The sequence below is a fragment of the Phalaenopsis equestris genome, unplaced genomic scaffold (assembly GCF_001263595.1).
Source record: "Phalaenopsis equestris unplaced genomic scaffold, ASM126359v1 Scaffold000202, whole genome shotgun sequence".
Taxonomy (NCBI): Eukaryota; Viridiplantae; Streptophyta; class Magnoliopsida; order Asparagales; family Orchidaceae; genus Phalaenopsis; species Phalaenopsis equestris.
In genome coordinates, this window is record NW_018164644.1 from 3,325,213 (window position 1) to 3,342,528 (window position 17,316).

Below are 17,316 nucleotides of genomic sequence, written 5' to 3' on the forward strand. Positions count from 1 at the left end.
GTCAATGATGCGTTTTCAAAGGCAAGCCGATAAGCTGAAACAAATGTGCCCTAAATATTGTCAAATTAAAAAAAATGATAAATTTTAAAATTTGTCTTTAATAAATTCAATTTCTTTTTTATTTCTCAAATCTCATATTTACTAAATTATAGCAAATTTAGTAAATGGGGCTTTCGGTAGTAGTGTTAATTTACATACGCCGTACTCATGTAATTCTGGGTGCGTATGACTTCTAATAATCTCTCAATAATTAAATTATTAAAAATATTAATCTCAATAACATTTCAATAATCCCTAAATAATTTATTAATACATTCGATGCTTCGAGACTCATCTTTTTACTGTCATTCAAAAATTTTTCACGAGATGACCATCCAATTGCGTGCGAAGTACGTAAATATTTTTCTTTCGTTAAAGAAACACCAACTATAAAACCTTCCCGGCCTTCTTTTTCTCTCCATTCTAGCTAGAATGGCGCCGAAGCAGTGGATTCCGCTCGAAGCTAACCCCGATGTCATGAACCAGGTCTCTCCCACCCCTTTTTCGCCTCCTCTCTGTCGTTCGTTATCTTGTTTAGCTTCGTTTCGACTTCGGTTAACCAATCCGCTTCATCTAGTTTTTATTCTCATACTGGGCCTGTTTCCAATCGATGGGTTTAGGGTTTTTGGTTGAAAAGTGCGATTGTCATTCTTTGATTGAGTTGCGTTATTTGAAGCAATTGGCGGCCCTGACTTATTTTGTTTCCTTATGTAGTTCATCTGGGGTCTTGGCGTTCCAGAGATCGAAGCGGAGTTCAATGATGTGTACGGTTTGGATGACGAGATGCTTAAGTTGGTTCCGAAGCCTGTGCTTGCTGTGCTTTTCTGTTATCCTGACTCGCAGGTAGTTTAACCGATCAAAGGATCTTTGTTTTTGCTTGAATTCATCGGCGTTAGATGTCCTTATTGTTTGGCACCAATGTTAGATGTGTTCTTATCAGCTTTGGTTCTTTCCAGGAGAGGAGGGATGCGAGAGAGAAAATTTCAGGGAGTGCTGAAATGGGAGAGGTGAATTATTCTGTTGATTTGCTTCAGAGATTGAACTGTAAATAGTACTTTCTTTGTAGCTTTTTGCACATTCAGTTCGTTCATGGCTACAGTTCTCTTTATAAACATTCACAATTTATTTTTGAGTTCTTCCTCCCCTTTCCTGGTTTTCTCTGGGTTGTTTTTCTTGGACGAAGGTTGAAGTTTACTATGGTTTATCAAGCTTTGTACTCTTGTTTAGTTTTTATATTGAACAGGAGAATGATATATTGGCCATTTTAGTACTTTTTATTAGCTTATCTTTTGAGTCTTACCGTGCAAACCAAATTTGAGATTTTGGAAATATATGATACCGTTATGAAAACTAGTTTTATTAGGGCTGATGATGCAATCTTAATGGAGCAAAAATTCTTCATTGTTTATACTTTCCAATTTTATGTACACGTGAGAATTATGTGGAGTTGTATATTGCTTGTAGTAACAGGCTATGAAGGAGTTTACTGGGGCATTGTTGCATGTTGAAAACATTCTTAAGGAATTTGTGGGTGTCTGATAATCTTAACTCTGAAATTTACAAATGCACATATAGAGAAGTGAGAGCTTTTTTTTGGGTTGAAAATCCGGGTGTCCAAATGCTCAAATAGATAAGTGAGGCCGTCTTTGGTGGAAAATCCAAAATGTGTTCAAATGCACAAATACAGTAGTGTGAATTTTTTGTGGAAAATCAAAAGGGAAAAGTCATGAAGCCTAGCCCAGGTGAGAAATTTTATTATAAGTAAAGCTCAAGTATATGGTTTCATCCCCCTCCCAGAAGTTAGAGAGATGTCAACACAAGACTTACCTGTCAAAGTGACGAGTTTGAAAGCTGTCTTTAGGTGGTAGCGATCTTGATTGCGGTGACAAACTAGTTAGTTAGATCAACTGATGAGAAATACAAGCTTTTTTCCCAACAGAGGCGGTCAACCATATGTCAATGATAGTCTAGTGGTTTGTTGACAATGGAAGCCATCATTTTGCATGTGGAGGATCCTAGCTGATTGTTAGTGTACAAAAGAGGATGAACGAGGCTATGGGTTGTTGGTTGGCCAAATTGATTTCAAGTGTCTTGTAAAAGCAATTTTAATAGACGTACACATTATAAACCAATTATCTGTAGAGGTCCTTGGCCTCAAGGTTCTTATGCAAGTCCTAAATAAAATTTTTGTTTATTTTAATCTCAAATAACCTTATTTCTGAATACATAGAACAAAACTTGGTTCTCGAGCAATTAAATGTGTCATTATACTCATGATCTTTGTTATTTCTTATCCTAGGAAGAAATATTATTCACATATAATTTTCTTAAATTGTTTTTTTCTTATCCCTCGTCCTAGCAAGAAACTTTAATTCATAACATATCACTTATTCCCAGACCTAATTTATACCAAAAACTCTTTTTTATTTTAATTATAGGTTTACTTAAGAAGAAAGGCGTCTTAATCTACATAAATCAAATCAACCAAATCAATCACTATTGAAAATTGGAGCCTACATTCACAAAGACTTTCTCCCTCTTTACTTCCTTTTTCATTTCCATCTTATTAATTCGTTTGATCCCTACTTAATTCCATTCCATGATTTTGCATTTTTCCTGTTAGATGATGTCCTTGGATTAGATCGGTTTGGTGCATTTGTAATGACATACACCCAACCAATTCTCTCCATTGTTTATTAGAACGTTTACCAGCACTCTAACATTATCTTCTTAAATCATTTTTAAGTCTTTCTTTTCTAGTTTAACCTCATTTCCATATGAACATTCTTATTTTTGCCATACCTAGGATGAGAGTTGCGAGAGTATATTTATCCTGCAATTATTGGCAGAATGTTAAGAATCACACTCGCTAACCAATGTTGTAACTTCCAAAATCGTTAGAAAACTAAAGTGCCAATAAAAAACTCGGCTATCATACTTTTACATAAACGTTATTTATGCTGGCTTATTGCTAAATTACTAGTCTTTTATTCATATCTGCAGGTATTTCCTGAAAATGTGTATTTTCTCAAACAAACTGTTGGTAATGCTTGTGGGACCATGGGTGTCCTTCATGCCATTGGAAATGTGAAGTCCCAACTAAATCTGGGTACGAGCTTTTTTTCCCTTGTTCTTTTCCAGCCTTCGATTACGTGTTCTTTGGATCTTTGATTCTTTAACACTTGGCAGAATATTACATTGAGTAATTGTGGCCATTTCGCTTCTTTTTTTTTTTGGGCGGACTAGATGCTGTTAATTTTGACTTCATTGTTTAGAATTTGGTTAATACATGTGGATTTATCTATAGGCATGTGCTAATTTGAGTGCAAAATCAGACTCATCATTTACTGTTGTCCCATTAAATCATGATGGAAAAGTTAATGCTTCTATGATCAGTTTTTTCTGGGGAATAAATAATTTTTGGCTTAATAGATGTTGTTTCTCTTATTGATGCATTTAAAAGAAATGGAAAGGAAAATTTTTATAATGGTGAAAATATTATTGCATGTTATTTTTTTTGTAGATTTTGTATGAATAAATGGGGGCATGCTACTATTTTAGCAATATATTGTATATCGTTTTGCTTGATTCTGGTCTTCTATGCTTGAAACGCTTTGATTCCTAATGTATACAACATGGCTTAGTATAGCAGGTTTAAGATCTACACATAATTAAATTATGGTGATGTGGGGCTTTTATTGTTGGACTGAGTGGTTCAATTGAGGGACCAGTCCAGCAGGGAGGTTGGATCGGTTGGTTGCTATTGAGCAGAAAATACCGCCCCTTCCCCTCTTCCTCCTACCTATCTTATTATAAATACGTTGTTTATTATTTTAGGGTTTAGTTTTATGTATTCCTGATTTTCAGATTTCTGTCCAACTTGTCGTCGGCGGCTATTTTTCTTTTTAGGGCTTTATCCAACAACGAGAGGGTGCTCCAGATGCAACACATCTGAGTTGGTAATCTTCTCCAAAGGTTCTAGGGGTGCTCCGGCTGTAACTCGATCCTGTTGGGATAGTTACCCTTTCATATTCCCTAGTTTCGACCGCTGCCATTCAGATCCACGCATCAGCCCCTCCGCTCATGCCGTTCTCTTCTCCTACCGCCCTCCCTATAATCAAAACCCCCCTTACCTTCTTGCCTCGCATGCACCACCCTCTGTCCAACTTCTTTGTTGTAACTCATTAACTCCCCTTTCCTTCCTCACTATTGTTGTAACTCCACTTACCTTCCAACCGACCTCCATGAGCCCTTTCCCTTCTCTCCCTGCTGTCATAATCCATTCCAGCTTCCACCCTATTGCTGTAGCTCCTCCCCCATACCATCTGCTACCCTCACAACCCTTCCTACACGCCATCTAACAACCAACCCTTCTGCTGCTACCGTCTGACCGCAACAACCTTCCTGTTACTGTCACGAGCACGAGCACCTAGCCACTCATCCCACCTGTGGTCACCACTTTCACCCTTGCCCAATATGGCCATTTGTGTGTTTGTTGTCATTAATTTTTCTGTTTTGAAGAGTCTTCGTTGAACCCCTTTTTGAAATTCAAAAATAATATTTATATTTAGATTGTGGTTTGGATTAACTCTGGTATCATTTGGTACAGAGCTAGTTTAATCCTTGTCATATCGTAGAGTTTTTTAGCATCCATCGTATCCCTCCACCAAATTTTTTTTTCATATTCCCAAACTATAGTCAAACTTTGACCTAATATTATTTTCTTCTTGTTGGTTTTCAAAATTAGTAACCCTAAATCAATTTTTACACTCTTTTTCACCTCCTAATTTTAAACCCTTGTCATGCCACCAAGGAGATACATGCTCGAGCTTACCCGAAAAGAGATACAGCGAGAGATCTGTCGGTTTCAGCGGAGACTTGCTGGCAGTGAGGATAAAACTCAAGGGGAACATACCTTTGATGGTGGCAGGGAAAATCGAAGAGACGAAAGAGAAGTGAATTTCAACCCCTTTTATGGGGAGGATTTCAGTGATGATGAAGTAAGACCACGTTGCTTTGGAATCCAGTATCTGAGGAGACCAAGAGAGAACCCACATATAAAGGACACAGAGACTTCAGAATAGATGTGGATCTACTAGAATTTGATGGAGGTATGGATGCATATGATTTTATCAAATGACAACAATCAGTTGAGAGGATCTTTGAGTACAAAGAGGTGCTAGAAGATAAAATGGTGAAGCTTGTAGCTATCAAATTGAGAAAAAACGCCTTCTTATGGTGGGACAACTTGCAGAGACCAATGAAGAGAAGACAATTATAAGATTACCAAGTGGGAGAAGATGCGGAAGTTAATGCAAAGAAAATACATACCTTGTTGCTAGCTTCGAGATATATTTATCTGATTCCACCACCTACAACAGAGAGACCTATCAGTGGAAGAGTTCACGACACAGCTTAACCAGTTGCAAATGAAGATAGATTTGGTCGAGTCAGAGGAACACACTATAGCCCGTTATTCGAGGGGTTTGAAGCCCACTATTAGCAATGTGGTGCAACTGCAACTTTATTGGTCATTTAGAGATATCCAACCCTTAGCATTGAAAATGGAAATGCAGCAGAAACAGAACTGGCAACCACCACCACTCAGGAAGTTACCCACAGATGGTTGTATTATCATTATCGATGGAGGGAGCATTAAGAATATGGTGCTATATAAATGGTAGAAAAGGGTCTCATGACTCAGATGATTGTAGTATCATTATCGATGGAGGGAGCAAGAAAAATGTGGCTTCTCCATAAATGATAGAAAAGGGTCTTATGACTCAAAGACACTCTCAGCCATATTCTCTTACTTGGTTGAAGAAGGAGAACAAGATCAACATGGATCGGAGGTGCCTAGAGAAGTTTTTGATTGGAAGCCAACTATAAGATTAGGTGTGGTGCGACGTGGTACCCATGGATTTCTGTCACTTGTTGTTGGAGAGACCGTGACAATTTGATCGTAGAACTCAACACGAAGGATTCATAAACACCCACTTCTTCACCAAGGATGGGAAGCACGTTGTCTTCTCCCTTAGACGGGGCTCCAGATTATATGTGCACTTGCTAGCAGAACAATATCGGTGAGATCAATTTTGATGATGACAGAGGATGATACGGTTGAGGCGCCAACTCCAGACACTGGACAGACATGACAGAGAATTTCAAGATATCACGATTGATACCTTACCACTAGCGCCACCAATGTTTGGGAAGGTTTAACGTACCTTCACTTTAGATCAGGTTACGCCGAATGTGGATTACTTTGGGAGTATTCGTTAGCATAGGCAAGACACGCGGACTCAATCAAGTTCAGTATTAGACCCCAGGAGAACGGACCAGTATGGATGTATGCTTGCAAGTGGAGGAAAATCTTTAGGTGCTTTGGGAGATAGTACAACCGACAGTGGGATCCGGGTGTTGTTAGGACCACAGACGAAAAACTAGAACCTTTGACGCATGAAATCAAAGCTCCTCCAACTCCAGAAAACTAACACGGGGTTTTATGGCTGAAACAGTCGGTTCAACGAAGGGATCGGTCCAGCAAGGAGGCTGGACCGACTGGCTGCTTTTGAGTGGGATCAATTTTGATGATGAACAGAGGATGATACGACTAAGACGCCAGCTCCATGCACTAGACAGACATGACTAAATTTCAAGATATCACGATCAATACCTTACCACCAGCGCCACCAATGTTTGGGAAGATTTAACTTACCTTTACTTCAGATCAGGTTAAGCAGAATGTGGATTACTTTGGGAGTATTTGACAACATAGGCAAGACACGTGGACTTAATTCAGTTCAGTATTAGACCCCCCTAGGAGAACGGATCAGTATGGATGTATGCTCGCAAGTGGAGGAAAATCTTTAGGTGCTTTGGGAGATAGTAAAACCGAAAGTGGGATTCAGGTACTGTTAGGACTGCAGACGAAAAACTACAAGCTTCTATGCATGAAATCAAAGCTCCTCCAACTCCGGAAGACTAACACGGGGTTTTTATCGCTGAAACTGTCGATTCAACCAAGGGATCAGTCTAGTAGGGAGGCTGGACCGGCTGGCTACTCTTGAGCAGGAAATACCACCCTTGCCTTTCCCCCTCGATTTTTAAGGTTCAGTGTTGTGTCTTCCCGATTTTTCTGATTTATGTCGAACTTGTTGTCGATGGTTGTTTTCCCGTCTAGAGCTGTATTCAAAGGCGAGAAGGTACTCCGACTGTAAGTCGTCCGAGATGGTGATGTTCTCCAATGGTTCAAGGGGGGTTCTGGGTGTAACTCGATTCCGCAGAAAAAAAGTTATCCTTTCATATTCCCCCTCCTCCGGCGCCATCCAGATCTGCTCATCAACTCCTCTACTCTTGTCATTCCCTGCTCCTGCTGCCCTCCTGGTAATCAGAAGCCCCCCGTATCTTACTGCCTTGCCTGCACCACTCCCTATCCAACTTCTTTGTCGTAACTCATCAGCAACCCAACTTGTGACCCCTTTCCTTTTCCACTACCGTCGTAACTCCACTATACCACCAACCAACTGTCGTGAGCACTTTCCCTTCCCTCCCTGCTGTCATAACTCCCCCATACCATTTGCTACCCTCACAACCCCTCCTACACCCCACCTATTGCTGCACTTAACAAACAACCCTTTTGTTGCTACCGCCTGGCCACAACAACCTTCCTGTTACCGCCGCGAGCACCTAGTCTATCATCCCACCTAGGATCCTGCCGGTGGTTACCACTTTCGCCCTTTGCACAAGAGGGTCGTTTGTGTGTTTGTTGTCATTAATTTTCTATTTTTAAGAGTCTTCGTTGTTCCCCTTCTGAAATTCAGAAATAATATTTTCATTTAGATTGCGGTTTGGGTTAACTCTGATATCATATACTCTTCAAGGGGGCATATTTTTTATTAAATAGGCAGTTTTTTTCGGAAACACCACTTTATCGGAAAGATTTCCTAAATGCAAACACTTATTGACAGATTTATTATTATTATTATTATTATTATTTTGGAAATTTTGAAAGCTAAGTCACAAATTAATATTTTGTATGAAAAATACTCACATAACCAGCACGAGGAGATACATAGGAGTAGCATAATGAGAAGTAATAGCGAAGATACTATGACCGGCAACGATGATGACCGCAATGGAAAGCAAACAAAGGACAGAGCAATAAAATGATTTATTAGTTGATTTGGGTCGCGGGATGAACTTGCCTCTACCAAAAAAAATATATCCATCTGAACTCTTCATATCTAAAATAAAGATGCATACAATAACCTCAGTAGAGTAAGTATCAGTTTGGCTAGAAAGGTTGCTGTTACAAATAAGGTCAAAGAGGGCAAGATGAGTATTTCTCCAAGATTAGGATCCCGTTATTTAATTTTGAAATTGCAATGATTTCTAACTTTCTTTTGAGTTCCCAAATTTTTAGCGGTATTTTATCTATATGTAAGAGTTCATGCAAGATTTGTCGAGCTTTTTTTTTTCTTATGCAAGAGCTAAAGTAGAACACTTCACATGATGATGGACTGAATGTCTATATTAAGCAAAAAGTAGACCCAATTTGCCTCCACTTAAGATTTGCTTCTAGTATTCAGTTATGTTATTTAGGATGCAATTCCATGTTGAAATAATCAATTTTTTTGTCAATGAACTACAATATACTTTAAAAATTGTTGAGTTGCTTTAGGCCCAATAGTCTTGTTTGGATTTGCAGCAAAAATTCAGACATAAGGTTGGCACACTAGTTTGTTTAGTCTTGTTTGTGATTATTTCTCCCCATTCTTTAGCTCAATATTCTTGTTTTTACAGCATTTTTCATGGATTTATTGTTCTTTATTTTGATAGATGAGTGGTCAACTGTGTGTTAGTGTTTGTATTTTCTGTCCTTTTCATTACCATTTTTTATTTAGAAATTTGAGCCCATTATTTGAAAATTTTTTAGATGTAAATGCTTGAATTTTCTCCTTTTTGTTTAGTTGAAGGATCATTTTTCGACCGATTCTACAAGTCAACTGCCAACATGGATCCGTTCGAGGTTGCCTTTCTACCTGCTCTTATTTAACTCTTTTTTATGCAGGCTATCTTTTCATGCTTCACATTTACTCTACAGCGAGCCAAGTTCTTGGAGGAGAATAGAGAAATGGAAGATGCTCATTCTGTGGCGGCTATTGCTGGTGATACCGAGGTATGGATTTTTTGAGTGCTGTATGGATGTATTATTGCATGGTGGCTGTTTCAAGTTTTGGAATTGACATTTTATGTTGATAGTTTGTTTCTCTAAAGGTTCGATGAAGTTGACAAATAATATCATTTTGAAGTTTCTATTTGACTTTTCTGCACTTTTATGTCCACCAATGTCAACAATTAATGCAATGTTATTTTCATTTCAAAGGCTCATTTGATTAAGGGTAGAAATGAAAAATGTAAGTGAAGGCAAAAGCATATTCTAATAGCTTGTGATCTTTATATTCTGCATATAATAAATTACTTGATTAAGCTTCAACGTTTTGAAAGTTTATCGGGAAGCATTAAATATGAGCAAGTTGTTTGACTTGCTAATGAAGATAATCAACTAATTAGTTCTGAATGACTAATGTGTTGAACTGGGACTATTTTCAAGTTTTCTTAGTCTATTATGCATTATAGTTGAATTTTTATTTCTAAAATTTGTTTGGATAGGATTGTTTATCCTTTGTTAGATTTCAGTTATTCATATGAGTATGATTTTATATATTAATTTTTCAATGAATTGTTATAAATCATTCTTAGAGCTTTTTTGAGGTATGTCTCCACTTATGGATGCTTGAGAATTCATATATCTCTCTTCATGCTAGAGGGTTCAACAATTTTCCTTTAGGATTTGTTTGTTCTTCACATTTCCTTTAGGCACTTTATGTCAATTTGATATTAGAGGTGGTGTCCTTTTGTTTTGCTCATAATTTTTTTTTTCAAATTAAATCCTTCAAATTGATTTCTTGGCTTATCCTGAATTGCCAACGTGCATCAATCTTAAAATCCTTCTTATTGCCATTAATTCAATCTATAATTTACCATTTTTGTGTTGTTTCTCACTATTGCCACTTATTTCTTCAAAGTTGTAGCTACTCCTTCAATCTACTTAACTTATACTTGTGAATATCACATCAAAATTGGAATTTGATTTTGCTGTATAGGGTATCATTTTCATTATTAACTGAGTGTTTTATTTTGTTAATTAATTGTGTTGTCATGTATGGTTCCTTGCTTTAGGAAAATTCAACATATAATCAAGCTAGTAAGGACAATTATTTTCTAGTATGAGAGAATTATAGATTGATTATTGATTTGTGAACTCGTCCAGGCTTGATTGAAAAATTTTTTGAGCTATTTTGTGCTGAGTTGATTTCATATATCTAAATGAGAAAAATTGTCGTGTATGGTTGATGTTTGAAATCCTCTGTTAATTTTGTATTGCCTATAGGACTATTTTGTTAAATCTGTTGCATGCATTGATTGTGCTTGGTTTCACATTCATATCATGTTGAATTGGATGCGTTAAGATGTGGTAATGACATATGTTGAACAAAAGGAATAATAGGGTAAAAAGCATAAAAATGAGAATTATTATGAGTAAATAGAAATATGAAAATGTATAAGATAATTGTGATTGAGCATGTGTAAGGTAGACGAATTTTTTAGCCAAATGGGAGACCTTAAGCTTTAAATAAACTTATAAGTCTAGCGAAGGACGTCTCTTGTTGTCCCTTCCTTACCAAATGATCACCTCATACAAAATCACCACCTTCTGCTTACATCTTAAATGACTTAATCAGAGAAGAACCCAATAATGTTCATGTTATGACATATTGTCATCGGAATTGCATTGTTCCCTCAGCGTATTCAACCTTGGGTTGCTCGAGATGTCCTTCGAACACGTCTAGTTGTTCATCACCCTTGACCTAAGCACTTAGGAATCATGAAGACTATCTGGATCCCAAAGATAATCGGTGTTTTGGAGACCATAGATAACATCGGAGAAATTAAGAACTGTGGGGGTCTTTTTTAGGGCTATAGTTCTAATGCTGATGCTAATGATTTGTATCATTGGTATCATGAAAGAGATTATAGGGCTCACCGTGTTTGAAACCCTGATGAATCCAATGCGAGGAAGAAAAAGTCTAGGCCTCCCCTTTTGATGGTAGATATGCTCTGATTTTTTTTTTCTTAGATATCTAAATTGGAGCATCTTGTTGTTTTGTATTCCACAATGGCTCAAAAATGTGTTAAATATGTTAAAGATCAAATTTTTCTGTGTTTCAAAAAAGATATTGATCGGTGGTCTAGTGTGACAGATAATTTTACACAGTGATCTTGTTTGGCTTAATGTAAAAGCTAGCTTAATAGAAATTGTTGACTACTTTTGCAAGTCCATAATAATAGATCGATTGATTAATCCGAGACAAGATAACAGAGTTGTTAATAGTATTTAATTTGAATAATTGCATTTTGATTTGATGTGAAAGATGAGACATGGGTTTTGACATTTATATCTGTAGACGGCCCAAAGTTTGAAATTAAGGTTGAAGAAATTCTCTTTGAGCCAAAAACTATAACTGCTTATCTTAATGCTTTAGAATTGGAAATGAGACTATTCGTTTTAAAAACATCATCATTCAGTCTTTTAGCACTATGACATGGCCATCTGAGTTTATCAGTGAAATATTGTGCGTACCCTGATTCATCCCACATTTTGGAAATCCTGATAGAAATAATCATTTAACTATAATTTAATTTGTCTGCTATGGGTGTCAAGGAAAATAGAAGGTTATTTATTTTTCAAATGTCTTTAAAAAATTAGAACTTTTGTGAAAGATTGATGAAGTTTCAAGTAATAATAATGAAAATAATTAGGAATTTGAATATAATTAGCCTATTTCAATGATTCTTTGAGCACAAACACATAACAACAATTTAATATCTTAGATGGGTTATCATATATTTATAATATTTGTTGAAAATTGGAATAGACCAGCAAAATTTTATTGATAGAAGAGGGGATATTTAAACCCAATTGCAGTAGGCACAACAAAGGAAAGAAATAAAGAAGAATAAAATAATTAGGAAAGGAATAAAACATAATAAATCAAAAAAGGAAATACATAATCAGGGAATAACAGACAAGAAATAATAAGTATTAACGGTTAAGGATTTGATTGATGTTATGAATCTAATACTTCCCCTTAAGTTGAAGCATAGATGTTCAACTTGGATTTGAAGTCATCAAACAAAGGTCGAGGATGATTCTTGGTGACGATATCCGCTAGTTGGTCATTGGAGGGTACAAATGGCACATAAACTTCCCCGGACTCAATCTTTTCCTTAATAAAGCTTCTGTCAATCTCCACATATCTGGTAGGATCATGCTGAATTGGATTATGAGCAATGCTGATGGCGGCCTTATTATCACATAATAGTTGCAACGAGATGTTGGTTGACATACAAAATTCACAAAGCATGATGTGTAACCAGAGGGTTTCACAGATCTCCAAGGCATTGAACCGGAATTTAGCTTTAACATTGCTCCGAGCAACAACAGAATGTTTTTTTATTTTTTAATGTGATTAGATTTCCCCATACAAATGAGCAATACCCCTAGCTGGAACGTCGATCATGAGCCGACTCGACCCAATCAACATCTGTATAAACAACAATAGATCAAGAGATGCAACAAATGAAAAACAAACCTGAGCTCGGTGTATCTTTAAATAGTGAAGAATTCGATGGATAGCTTAGAGATGGTGATCATAGGGGGCATGCATGAATTGAATCACTGTATCAACTGTGAGACATGTCGTGGCTAGTAGGGGAGAGGTAGATAAGTTTCCTCACAAAGCGTTGGTATTGAAACTTGTTGACATGCAAAACATTGGGAGTGCCAGATAATTTTTCATTGGGATCCATAGACACAACAACTGGTTTGCACTAAAGAAGATTGTTCTCTTTCAAGAGGTCAATCACATATTTGCGCTGAGATAGACAAATGCCCCTAGATTATTGAGCCACTTCCATTCCTAAGAAGTACCAGAGAGATCTCAAATCTTTCATTTCAAAGGATATAGCAAGAATGTCTTTCAATGACTTTAATACTGGGAGATCATTACCTGTAAGAACAACATCGTTAACATAGACTATAAGAATAGCTATCTGGCCATTGGAGGAATGTCAGAATAAGTGAGTGTGATCCGATTGAGCTCGAGTAAAATCGTGGCCCACGACCATCTTTGTAAACTTATCAAACCAAGTCTTGGGGGGTTGTTTTAGCCCATAAAGAGACTTTCGCAGCTTGTGGCTCATAATCGTGGCCCCCATCGGTGTGAGAAGGTCATATCGGTGACCTAGGGGTTGTGAGTGTGAGAAGGTGGGCCATAGGTCACTGTCACACTCAGATGTAATAGGGGACCTTCTCGAGTAAAATCGTGGCCCACCGATAAAAAGTGATTCATGACTCATAGGTCATGAATCACTTTTTATCGGTGGGCCACGATTTTACTTGACAGTGACCTAGGGGTTGTGAGTGTGAGAAGGTCCCCATAGGTCACTGTCAACGAGGGAGAAAGGAGCGAAAAGAGTGTAATTGTGGGATGGGTAATGGATCTGATGATGTTTGACCAACTGACATGCCTCATAATTGAACTTAGAAGGGCTTTTATTAGAATTCATCTCTTTTTAAATATTGGAAACCAATGCAAAAACATAATGAGACGTTGAATGACTCGAGACAAGATACAACTCCTAAGAGGTGTGTCTGTATTTTCCATGTCTTTCTCTTGGAAGTAGTAGAATCTAGCTACCCTCTTAGCAAAACGATAATCGTGAAAAACACAACTATCAGAAGAGAAGTTAGCAAAACAATCAACATCATTTGTCAAATTTCTGTCAGATAATAAGTTACATTGCAACTGGGAAACTTGTAAATTAGGCTCCAGAGTTAGATCGGTTGTTAGTATATTGTTAGTATAATCCACCCTTTAGCAGTAATGGAACTACAAGAACCATTGAAAATTTTGATTGTATCTTCCAGAGCAAGGATAGTAAGTCGAGAAAGCTTGCGAACATTCAGTCATGTGATATGTGGCTCCTAAATCAATAATCCACGGACTAGAGAATGAATAAACTTTGAGAGCTATAGAAAGAGTACCTTGTCGAACGTGGGAGGTCGAAGGACTTGAAGAAACTTGATTGGCTTCAAGAAGCTTTACCAATTGCTCCATCTTTTTTTTCAGCAATTCAGAGGATTTTGAAATGTTCCGGGTAGGAGTCGGTTGGGTCGTGCCTTGTTTGGCCGTCGCCGTGAGTCCCTTGGCAGCAAAGGATTTGGTTGAAGGTTTGTTTGTTGGTTTATCGTCAAGTTTCTAATACTTGTCCCGAGTGTGGTTGGGCTTGTGACAATAATCACTAGTGGGGTGACTGGTTTGCGGTAGCATGAACGAGAGCTTAGCACTATTTGAGATTAAGGCAGATGACTCATTTGAAGGTGTAGAAGTGCCGAGCATGACAAGTCTCCTACTCTCTTCCCGACGAATCTCAGTGAAAGCAGTGCGAGCGAAAGGAAGAGGATCCTGACCAAGAATACGACTCCAAACCTCATCAAGTTCTTTGTTAAGGCCAACAAGGAATTGTAACATACAATCTTTTCTACGATCTTCTGGAAGAAGGATAAGTCGGCGGGTGAATCCCAAGTATAGTCGTAGTACATGTCACATCCATCTATGACGCAATAAGGTCATTATAGTATTGTGTCACGGTTCTTGACCCTTGTATTGTCTCCCAGATCATTTTAGATACCTGATAGAGTTTGCCGAAATTTCTTACATCTGAGTAGTTATCACAGACAGCCGTCCAGAGAGCACTAGCTAAAGGAAGGAACATGTATGAACGACCAATTGGCGTTTTTATGGAGTTTATCAGTCATGACATGACCATGAAGTTCTCCACCTCCCAAGCTCCATATGTCGGGTCTGACTCTGGAGGCTCACGAATCATGCTTGTGAAGTGATCGAACTTCCCACGTCCTTTGATGAATTAAGAGACTGCTTTGGATCATTAGAGGAAGTTGTTGTCGTTCAACATATGAGTTGTGATCAAGAAATTTATGTTGGTTTCTAGTTCTGTGGTCTATAAGGGAGTGGAGGTTGGAGTCAATCCTCCGGTAGAATCAAGAACACATTCTAAAGGTGGCTCAGTTTGGAGGAATTTGCAATACTTCCTACTGAGCCAAAGGAGATGTGGTTGTAATTCTGAGCCATCGACGAATTCCAGCAGGATCACTGGTAGACAGGTACAACTGCAGGAATCCAGACACCTGCAGGGATGCTGGACAACCGTCGGGGAATTCTATTGCCGATGGGAGAAGGTGTCGGACAAGCAGCAGGGAGAGCCATCAGGTATCTAGTGGCTTGTGGTATATGAAAATAAATTTTGAGATTTAATTTAATAAAAGAGATATATAGTTTGGGTTTTGAAGGTAGTATATTTTAATTTTCGTAAAATGAGACCAAATGGATCTCATTCGTCCAATAGTTTGCATAATCGTGTCTGATACCGCGAATACTACACCCTCCCGAAAGATAAGTGTAGACCTCGGCGATAGACCCAATCCTGCAAACTAAGAGATTTGTGACATCCGTTTGGTCTGCGAACCTATTTATATATGACCGACAAGTTCCCCTATCTAATACAAAGATTAAATAGGGTTTATTTTATCTGGGTTCCAAGTTCCCTATAGAGGCAAGTCTCTAAAGTTAATTACATCTCAAATGACTGGAGTCACTTGAGAAAACTCTCGCTAATAATCAGAGGTATTAGTCTTCAAAATTTCAAAGTTTAGGTTTTCATGATAGGACATGGAAAATCAAATGAGAGTGATTCAAATAGGAACAATTATTTCAGGAGTCCAAAGAAAAGAAAAGGTAGGAGATGTCACTGATCTGAGATAAATCTCGATGATTTCCCAGACTATCCTACGGTGTGGCTACATTTTTGGAGACGATGTTATTTAATTATTCAATCTTGCCAATTTTATTACTTAGGACTTACATTTGCATAATATCTGATTATGCAAATAGCCCGCAGAGATAAGAGGGTTTACATCGTGTCACACGAAAACCTCGGAACCTAAGGCGGGTTAGGACTTACGCTGCACAACATGATTGTATAGGAGCCTAAAAGAGGGTGAGGATTTACGTCGCTCTAGGCGAGCTACCTCGAAGACCTATGGATTGTTATTATGTTAAGGAAGAGATAATGCTGAAGAAGATCCTCTTGCTGCTCGGTCTGAATTCCTCGCCGTGCTGCCCACAAAGTTGGCTCCAAATTTCTGTTGTAGTGATGACTCCAGGGTTTAAGTGTTTGAGATTAGTAGTTTATGTTTCACGATTTCGGTGTTAAAGTTTGATTTTGTTTTGTCTCAGTTTTGGTTTTGTATTGAGAGTAGTCAAATTGCAGGTAAATAAAATGTACTTTGAAAAGTAAAATGCAAAAAAGTAGAATGTTGTAGATAAACTGTAAAAGCATATCTGGTTCTTTGCTATTGTTGCATTATTAATATTGCGAGCGTGGTATGACTTACAACAGATTCAAATAAACTCGCAAGAAAAATAAACAAGGCGAGAAAACTCAGCATGAGAGTCATAAAACAAATGATAGAAATCACGAGCAAAAGAAACCCTTAGCCACATATGAAAGATCAGGAATGTGTATAAGACATTGGTAAAAGTGGGGTTGAAGACATTGGTAAAAGTAGGGGCTCAGAGCTGGGCTGTGTGCTTCCCGACCTTAAGTAAGAGTTGCCAACTCGACAATCTACAGAAGACAGTCCTTAACCTCGATCAAAATGACTAATCATGGACTTTTATAAATTTTCATAGAAAGGTTTTCATGCAAAAGTTGTTTAAATATTTTTTTATGTAGAGTTCTTTTTTAACATGCAAAAGAAATTTTTATTTTATTTTTGTAAATATTTTGTAAAATCGTACAGTCCACAGACTAGTTACTTTAATCGTGCTAGAACTACTGACAACCTAAGAGTGTCGGGGGCAATGATCCCACCAAGAATCGACGAATAGTATCATGGGTCCTTTCCTTTTTCTTATTAAAGATCTTTGAGATCCTTGAGACTATTCTAATAATCTCACTTCGTATCCCTCGTTTAAGCACACATAAGCAATGTCGTCATCGCCCTCGCCACTTAGATCCTAGACTTATTCTAGTCCGGTGATCCATATGTGGCGTTAACAAATTTCC

At 37.7% G+C, this 17,316-nt stretch overlaps 1 protein-coding gene across 2 annotated transcripts in view; it reads left to right on the forward strand.

The window, feature by feature from the left end:
• Positions 1–440: 440 nt before the first annotated feature.
• The window catches only part of LOC110022848 (ubiquitin carboxyl-terminal hydrolase 3), a 34,316-nt gene continuing 17,440 nt past the window's right edge, over positions 441–17,316 (forward strand). For both annotated transcript variants that reach the window (XM_020721970.1, XM_020721969.1), the window contains exons 1-6: positions 441–525; positions 754–882; positions 996–1,046; positions 3,043–3,148; positions 9,012–9,070; positions 9,146–9,220. In XM_020721970.1, coding sequence (XP_020577629.1) covers positions 472–525; positions 754–882; positions 996–1,046; positions 3,043–3,148; positions 9,012–9,070; positions 9,146–9,220 — 474 coding nt within the window. In that variant the 5' untranslated portion in view covers positions 441–471. The remainder of the gene's footprint in view (positions 526–753; positions 883–995; positions 1,047–3,042; positions 3,149–9,011; positions 9,071–9,145; positions 9,221–17,316) is intronic.